The sequence below is a fragment of the Amblyomma maculatum genome, chromosome 6, assembly GCF_055883805.1.
Source record: "Amblyomma maculatum isolate TAMU_Amacu chromosome 6, ASM5588380v1, whole genome shotgun sequence".
In the NCBI taxonomy this organism is placed as follows: Eukaryota; Metazoa; Arthropoda; class Arachnida; order Ixodida; family Ixodidae; genus Amblyomma; species Amblyomma maculatum.
The window spans coordinates 82,913,164-82,922,757 of record NC_139349.1 but is presented as its reverse complement, the minus strand read 5'-3'; the positions used below and the strand labels follow the sequence as shown (position 1 = coordinate 82,922,757).

General features: G+C 49.3%; 1 protein-coding gene across 1 annotated transcript in view; it reads left to right on the top strand.

Annotated features, from left to right (window-relative positions):
- The first annotated feature begins 763 nt into the window (after positions 1 to 763).
- LOC146186120 (uncharacterized) overlaps positions 764 to 9,594 on the top strand; it is a 132,054-nt gene continuing 123,223 nt past the window's right edge. The window contains exons 1-2 of the mRNA XM_084607987.1: positions 764 to 791; positions 947 to 1,309. Coding sequence (XP_084464113.1) covers positions 764 to 791; positions 947 to 1,309 — 391 coding nt within the window. The remainder of the gene's footprint in view (positions 792 to 946; positions 1,310 to 9,594) is intronic.

Sequence of the window (9,594 nt, the reverse complement as noted above, 5' to 3'; positions counted from 1 at the left end):
AGCGAGCGGCTCGGATGGCAACTTCCGTGCAGCGAAGGGGTGCACGACTCAGCGCCCGACGCCCAGCTGCATCGTCGTTGCGCACTCACAGACACACACGCACGCTCACAACGGCTGCGAGCAAAGAGTTCGAGGCCGAGGCGATCCAGGCGGTGTTTCCGTGGAGAGGCTCTGGCATTGTTAAATATAAAGTAGCCGTCTCTTCTCGCGCCACATCGACATTTGGTCGGCAGCCTTTTAGCGCTAACGCCGGGCTTGGCACCGTCAAAGATGGCCGCCCACCCGGTCGCGTCGCCCTTCCGCGAATGCAGATAGGAGGGTGGCACGCATACGTACCCACGTTCCGAGCACTCCGGAGCATTTAACTAGGCGCACAACTGTCTTCGTGGCGTAACACGGGAGCAGCAGCCGGGGAAAAAACACAGATGCCCAGACGCACCGCGCGAGCACTGAGCGTTTCGCTCTGCCTGCGAAAATCCAGACGCTTCTCTGTGCGGCCGACCGATGGGATGAAAGGAGGAGGAACGAGGGGGGGGGGGGGGAGAGTGGGGTGAGGAACGGAAGAAAAACAAAAGAATAGAGAAAAGACCATGCCGCCGCCGGAACCGGAAACTGTACATTTCTTGTTCGGCTCTCGCGCGCGCGTTCGTATAGTCACTGTTTCGAGGCTAGTCTTCCCTTTCTTGGGTTTGCGTCCCTTCGCCACCTCGCCACCCCCTGGCACCCTCCTCACCCCATTTTCACGAGTGCGCGCTGTCATTCAATGCCCAAAAGCGGGCTACCATTGGCCCGTTTGAACGGACGCATAAAAAATGGCGGTGCCGCGCGGCGTTCATTGGCGAGAAAGCCTGTTTGGGTTCTCCTCCCCAGCTCGCGCCACGGCGCTCCCGCCGCCATGAGGGAGAGGGCTGAGAGGGTGAGGGAGCAGCTTAGTTTGAACGGTTAGGCCTAGCAGACGGCCGCGGTGGCTCGACCGCGGCGCGGCCGGGCCTGTTCCGCGGTGTGGATTGCGGAGCCAGACGGAGCCAGCGCAACCCTTTCGCTCCGCCGGGGAGCCGTTGGCCGGCCGCGCTTCCAAGAGGGGCGCGCGCCACGCGGCCCGTCGTCGACCTGCGGCGGCGGCAGCAGCAGCAGCGGCGACGGGCACCGCTGTGGTGCAGTGCTGTGGCCGGCGGCATAGTGTGCCGGCGCTGTGCAGTGTGTGCTGTGCGCTGTTGGGGGGATGGCTTTTGCAGTCGCCACGCGCCAGCAGGCGCCGCCGCGAGGAAGCGAGGGCGGAGGCCGCACGCCGAGCCGCGCCGCTTTGCAGGTGAGTCTACCTCGTGCTTATCGACACTGTTTGCTTAACCCGACGCTGTCCTCCACATCGCGTTTCCCACTGTTTGTTTCGTAGCATTTGTGTTCGCTCTTGCGCTGTGCGACCTAAATACGTGTCCTCGCGGGTCCGAGGTGCAGCTACGTTCCACGTGTACCAACGCGGCGCACGCGCTGCCGCTGCGACTAGCGGCGTTGTCGTCGAGGAGGGGGTGGAAGTTTGCGAAGAGGGGGGGGAGTAGTGATGATGCGCTTGGATGCCCTCTCATCACGTCGGGAGACGGTGCCTAACGAGACAGTGACGCCTGTAAATGAACTAAAGAATCGAGATTTGGAAGCGCACACTCCATTCGCGATGGGGTTATTGCGGGCACGCCGCTCACTCGCGACCTTCGCCGGTTGGGCAGGTTGCCCTTCGCGTTCGGGTGGCCTCGACTGATGCACTAATCTTGACTCACTCACTCGTGGCGCGATATCTGTGTCCTTACTCCCCCGTGATATGCAACGGCTGACACGTCGGTTTTTTCTTTTTTACAGTAGGTCTCATGCGCCACTTTTTCGCATTCCGGCAGAGAGAGCATGGAGAAGAATGAAATTTGTTACAGTGCCGACATGCAGATTCATTCTCTAACCTCAAGCGGGAAAATTGGGTTGTAAGCGCGTTTGAAGTATGCATTTCCCCTCTGATGGGACGGGACACTATGCCCTTGCAGGCGATAGCAAGTCAGGCCAAGAATTTAGGTTTCTCGATTGCAGTTAGCGTCCTTTCCATTGTTTAAGGATCTTCTAGCGTACAGTATTAAATTAACTTTTCTGTGCGAACTGTCGTCCTCGCTGGAGCCACTGGGAACTTGAGAACACAATTCCGGTCTGTTTTATTTTAGTACACGCCTCCAAGATACGTGACATAAGCTTTGAATACAAACTGCTGGCAATGTGTGCGTGCGTATGGACAGAAATAAAAACATACAATATCCAAGGAACGCCGAGGAGGCCGCTTTTCGTTGCCATCACCTCGGTCACAGTCACAGGGTTCCATTATGTCGTATGGCTCAACCACCATATCCATAAAGCAACGAAAGCTGTTGAGAGCTGACCACGTGACCTCAAGAATGCAAGTGCATTAATATGGGTCGGCTTCAGTGCATGCTCCGAATGAACACTGTAGTGATACACAATCCTTGACGAGAAACAGTGGTAAATAGCGTGAACTGTATATTTGTTATGATGTCTGCATGGCAGTGCCATGTGTACCCCTCCTGTTTTTCTCACTGCAAAACATTCCATTGCTTTTGCATCACCAATATAAGACGCCATCCGTGTTTTCACAAGTCTGGTGCATGCAACTAAGGAAAACAGAAATCTTCGATTTCCTGGTTTACAATATCCACGTACTGCAACGACGCGATGCCTCTGTTCCTGTGTTTGCGGCGGTCTCTATACTCGAAGGAACCGTCGCTCATACGCCCGGACCAGTCTTTGAAGTCGCCACCTGAGTTGTCTGCAGTTGTCTGGGTATGACATGAATTCACTCATAACATTTGAATCCCTTATAGTCACACAGGTTGACTGCGAAATTTGTTAGTGCCCTATTGAAACGTCGACCGCATACCAACAACTGCGAGAGCAATGGCCATAATCTGGCAAGGGGAGCTATCCCCTCTTTTTGTTATATATATGCATATGAGAGAAGGAGAGAGATGCTCAGTGGAAGAGGAAAAAAACCGAAAAATCCTTTTTAATTTTTTTGCTGACGGAATTTCAAGAAATGCATTTGCATGCCATCTTCTCAAGTCACCCATAAATCCATCTCCACGTGGGCTGGCTGAGCTGTGCCACAGCTGCAGCCGAAGAAAGCGCTGCAGCGCTTGCCGATATGCCGTGCAAGACCGACCTTTCCAAGCACCGCTGTTTCAAAGTACATTAGTAGACGGCGTTGTGTATTGCATCAGGCGATGGAGCGCTGCACAGTTTGAAATGTAAGGCCACTTAATTCGGAGGAAATTTTTGCGGCGTGCAGTAACATTCTCTGCGCCTTTGTAGTAACTTATCTTTCAGCCATGAATTGATACGGTATAATTTTCGGTGACCGCAACAAATTAATAAAGATATAGAAACATATCCTCCTATGGGTTTCCTTGGTTTCGCTGTTGGCGTTATATCCCTATGCAGGGATCTATGGAAAAGTCTAATCCGGGAAGCGAATTGCTCGAATTACAAAAGCAAAAGTTATTATGAGTCAAAACAAAAGTTCTCGAAGGAGAAATGTAATTTTAAAACAGAGATAACAAAGATCAAGAAGATGGACTTGGGACTTCAGGATCTATGAAATTTTCGTAGGATAACATGAGAACGACTAAATAACCGAATGACGTCATTCAAGGTGGAAGCGGCCTTTTCTGTTCCTGGGAAATAGGAGCGCATTGGTGCGTACGCCTGATTCCATGGCAACACTAAGATGGCATGCGCTTATTTTAAGTCTGACATCGGCCATAATTATGACCATGCTTCTAAAGAAACAAGAAAAGCAAGCATATGGGGCATTCAGTTTGTTGTCGAGGTGAGGCAGAAAGCCTGCTGCGCTGTCATCTATAGTATATCAGCGTCGATGTATATATCGTCCAAGTCATGATGGACTGCACTTCGCATAAATCTGGAGCCCTATTTGCATTATCAGAAACGTTGAAAACCAGAATTTCGATCTATAGAATACCAGTATAGCGCGGCCTATACGGGGAAAAGTACTTTCAACACGAACACTCAAGAATAAACACGGTTTTTACAAACGAGGACGTATTCGGCACACACACACACACACATTAGATATGTAGACAAAAATGCACTGTATGTTTGTGTATAGTCTGCCTTCTTTCTGACGCCATGTTTGTATAAATATTGATGGAGCCGCTGCTGTCGCTTACCATACTTTAATTTGTATGCATTAACCTCCTCTACCAGTCCGTTTTACAAAGGGGAGCATCCTAACAAACTATCAGCCGTTCGTTTACGCTGATTCACATCCATCTACCATCACTTCAATCTTCCTTGAAGGACGGGTACCCCAAGCCACTGTTCTTGATGGTGTTCTCGCCACATTTTCTAAACCTTGGTTACTTTAGCTGTGGCTAGTAAAAACTTTACTAGGTGACTCTCAAGCGTGATTCAGTTTATTTGTTAAGTGGACGAATGGATTCTTGCTACCAACCTGTTGATTCAACGTTAACCCATCAAAGTGCCATCGTTAGGTCAATAAGCATTTTTAGAAAGACAGACTCATGGTCATGCATGGAGAAATAAATAACGGAGGCCTCACGCGCAAGCGTCCTTCCCGCTCGGTAGAGTATCTTGACAGAATTGATTTTCCGATGAGGCCATATGAAGGCGCTTGTTTATTGGATCCATATTTATCATTCATCCTATATGCACAACCAGCTGGCGAGACGAGGTGGTCGTCACTGTTTCTAGAGGCAAGAGTAACCCTGCAGCTCACTGCCTATATATAATACAAAAAACATGTGCCCATTAACTCGGTAACAGAACTGTTCTGAAGAGGCTAATCATCAAAATGCTGTCAGTCTTGCTGCACCACAGTCTTACTAGTGGGCGCGGATTTAGTTATCTACTCAGCTGTTGCGTCCCGTGCGCTGCATGCATGTTACTGTTATTACTCGTTTACATCATTTCCATGTCTTCTACCTGGCGTTTTTAAGCGCTTTGAGGATTTCCTCAGTCACCAGACCGGTGATTTAATTATCGAAAAAAATTAATCGGTGACGTGATCTTGAACTTCGCTTAACGTATACCAGTTTATACAGTCCGGCTATATCGAACTCGAAGGGGATCGCTAACTAGTTCGATATATCGACAATTCGATATGTAAAGCATGCTAACTGCATGCATGAGCACTTTCGTGTCCAGAAGCCTGAATACGGTTGCCCCAAGCTTCCTGCAGCAATGCGTTGCCCCCCGACATGTAGGCAGCTCGCCGCGGGTTCAGTGACTGGCGAGGAACACTGCATGTGCGAGCCCGTGCACAGTCGCGCCAAGCGTCACCTGGCGCGATTGCTTGCGTGTCTCTGCATTGTGCTGACCTGTTCGTGCAGCAAGAACCGCAAAGTTTAATAACGCTGCAATCAGGAATAGCGCAATTAGAGGCAGGTTTTTGTATAAATTTCGCATGCCGTTTTGAATTCGCCGCTTTCACGGTTGAGAAGAGTAACTAAAAGCAGTGGTTGGATCCAAACTCATGAGTAGGTGGAAATATAGGAAGAATACGGAGGAGGGCAGACGATTTTCGCGACTCGCAGCGCAGGCCACCCACTCCCGAGATATAGCAATCATGCTTATAGTCGGCCTGCTCATGTAATGGTGTATATAGTTGTTCACATCTATAGCTCTGCTATATCATCCAGATGGGCACGGAATGCGAAGCAGGCTGCATTTTTGGGCGAGCAGTGTAGACGTGTCCCTGGCCAGTGGTCTTGTATGGCGTTAGCTGGTGTAATTTCTTGCGCGTCTTTCCTCTCGCTCTGCCTTCATATATATGGGTGCACACCCTCGCACACACTTCTATTGTTTTAACATTGCACCATCGTCAGGGTGACCTTTAGATTTCCCCGGGCTATCCTGACCGAGGAAAATACATTAAACGTCCCAGGAAACTCCATGTTTTGTGAAGCGATGTGAAGTTTCTATATTCAAGACATATAGCTCGAGGTCACACAAACCGAGCGGCCACCAATCCCGATCTCACAACCAGCATTCCTGTCCCAGCGACTTACGGCGCGCGACTTAAGTACCTAGGGGAACAACGTAGGATTTATCCCCCTCCACACAAGGGTCTAAATGCACAAGAAATGCGGGAATGAAGACTCCACTCACTGCCCCCCCCCCCTTTTTTTTTTTCTTTTTTTCTTTTTGAAATAAAGTTTTCTCTCTCTGCTCAGGAACGCTTATCTGGTCAGACACCATAACTCGCCCTACTTATGAGTCTTAACGCATCTTCCGTTATCCAAGTGATGTCATATATACAGGCATACATGCACTGGCCACGGTCTTGATCATTGTTCGAGCCTTGGATTCGCTTGTGGCTCCTTCAAAACGAGCGAGGGGGCGCAGGTCATTTGTTCCGCAGGCTTTCTCGTCTTTTTGAGGATGCCAACACCCGCTTGCTTATTGATTTTCTCCACAGCTGTCTTCAGGACACGTTGGCGTCGTATTCGTGGGTGATTTCAAGAAAGGTTCCAAGCTCCTTGAGAAGTAGCGGGGAAAAGGCACCGCACTTAGAAGGAAGTCACTTGCCCTCGTGTATACACGCGCCGTCCTTTCGAATGTCGCCGACCTCGCCGCGTGCTATTCAGACCGCATTTCTTCTCTCGCAGTGCACACGCAACAACAGCGGCTCCTCACAGTCCTCGGCGTGCATTGCCCTTGAAGTGCCGCCACGCCGCGGAGAGTGAGCGAGGGGAAAACTTGCAAAAGGCATGCATGCTGTCGCCTTTGTAACAGTGCATGCGTGTTTCAGGCCCTGTGCATATGGTTCCATTTTCCCCTGTCATACATTTACATGCGTCATTAGGAACTGACAGGATTTTTCGCCTTTCCCCTCGGTTTGCTTCTGACGAATGACTTGCCTGTATACGGTTTGCGCACACAACATGTAAAGTCCTGGCAGATTTCCGTGTGACAATTAAAATTATTTGATGTAATATTTAGTTGTATCCATCCAGTATAGAACGCTGTCAGTTGCGCAGCAGCCGCTGCGTGCATGGCTCGAAAGAGAAAGCATTTGACGAGCCAAAATGATTCACCCATTCACTACACTTCATGATTTCGAGGTGTGTAAAAAGTGCATGGCATTGCACATATCAAGAATTTCTTTTGCAGCATTAAAGGCGTAACGTTGTCACAAGATGACACCCTGTGTGCTCAGCAGCTTTGCTTCGCTGATGTCTTTCTCTTTGCGAATGTCCTGCGTTTGGCGTCGAAGAGCGGGCATACTGTGCTGTTGAGGCCGCAGCACAATGTAGCTTTCATAGTATCCAGGGCACGTACAGCTGCAGCGGTCTGAGACGATCCAACTTCTTTCTTTCCATCTTTCTCTTTTAACTCGATGTATCGTTAAATGCCTCGTTATACCTAGATTATCCAGCGTTGGCCTAGTGAGAGAAAAATCACGGGCATGGTGATGGCGCAGCTGACATGGCCGAGCAGTGATTCATTGATGGCTTATGCGACTCAACGAAACCACTCGATATCAGAAAGTTGGTATGCAGCTGCCAATTCGGATTGCTCACTTCAGGTGGGAAGGTGAAATAAGAGTGGTGCCAAGTCAGGCATGTTCATACGGCTTGATTAAAGTGGAGTCTTATATTTATACGTTGAGACTGGTCCCTGTAGCTAGGGTGCTTGGTAGTTTAATGCTATATCGTATCGTGTGCACTTAAAGGAAAAGCTTAAGTCTCCCCCATAATTTTTCTTATGTATGTCCCCTTTCCATATTACACAGCGGAGGATATACCCAACTGGAACAGGTCCCCTATTCGTTACGTCTTACCTTTGCCTCACTCTTTTTCTCGCTTAGGACGTGAACCTTGGCACATTCAGCGCCCTTTTTGCGCCTATAGAACTGTTAAAATTTTATTCATACCCTTAGTGACAGCCTAACTAAGTTTTTCCGCGCGGAATTAGTTATTGCCAAGCACTCAGAGAGGGTTGCTGGCCTGCAGGTGTAGAGCACACTCTTTTACAAGTTTCAGTAAGGCGTAATTAAATTCGTTTTCATCCTTCTGGTATTTGTGTTGCGACTGAGGTCATTATGAACTCAATTCCAACACTCCCGTGCTTTGCCTTACTGGCGCTGCGCGAAAGTTCTGATGAGAGATAACGCCTGTGACGTAACACTTCATTATCAACAACATCAAAAAAGTGAGTGGTTACTTACAAAACACCAAGGTTAATGGCTGTTTTTTTATTGGTGCGTGAACTTGTTGGGGCGAAGGAGATGTATATACTCCGAGCTTGCAGTGCTGGAGGAGGAGGAAAAGCATCAAACTTGGCATGAGGCCTCAATGATGTCTCTTCACAAACTTTGCGCACGCCTTTTTTATGATGGGTCCTGAGGGGGTTTCTAGGTTGGCCGTCTTAGGGCCCCATGCACTCTCCTTGTTCTCATGGCGTCCGGCCACCTTGCATGAGCACGAATCCGTTTCCTTGGCCTCGATGGAGTGTTGCACATACATTTCAAAGGGTCAGATATGTATTAGCACTCTTGCACAAACTTTTCGTTGTTGGCTACGTTGGCAGCCCGAGATATTCTAAATGGATCCTGATCCCTCCATTACACTGCTTCATTTGTTGTCCTCGCGAAACATTTTGTGCAGGAAACCATGCTGAACCCTACGTTCCTATACAAGAAAGCCCAAAAAATGCATGTCTTAAATGGAAATTATACCAAAAATTGTTAAACGCGGTCTACTTTGCTCGGAGGCAAAATACCCTTTATCAGTGGTTGACGCGGCTAATTCGGAAAACTGTTATGTGGGCCAAAGCCTTTTAGAGCCATTTAATTCAGTGACGCTCAATTTCGCTAAAATGCCCCCAGAAAAGCCTTAGTGACAAAAAAAAAATATGTGCAGTTAGAGGTGTAAAGTTCATGGCGCCAACCATATAGAGGAATTCAATGTATACAAACTGCTCGAAAAAGAATCCCTTCCGTTAAATGACTTGGAACTCTTGAAGTAGTTTCTTAAATTTAATATAGATTGCTGTATCACATTGTTGAAATATATTGTTACGGACAAGGAAGAAGAAGCGGGCAGTGGCGCGGGCAGGAGCGCTCGCGCTAGGCCCGCCGCGAACATTCATTAAACGTCATCTACCATCGTCATCGGTCATGTTTTGTCTCCTGTCTTCATCGGCTTGCCGCTTCGTAACATTTGGTTGGAGGTGCGGCGTACGACATCCCCATCCTCGCCTTGGAGCATCGAGACCATCTTCAAGCCGGTACCATCACCGAGGGCCTAGGGACATTGCCGAGCAGCTTCGCCCCAGCCCTTCAAGCCCAGACCTGAACAACTACCACCGCCCAGCCCCCAGCCCGGACCTGAAGACAAGGAGAACAGACCAATCAGAACCGAGATGAAGGACCCGAACGACCCGAATGACCCGAAGGAACCGATGGACACGAACACGCAACCCTCGCCCAAGCTGCCCGACGTGACCTCGATCCATCGGTCCCATGCATGGACTCTGGTGACGGATGGTTGACAGCTCCAAGGG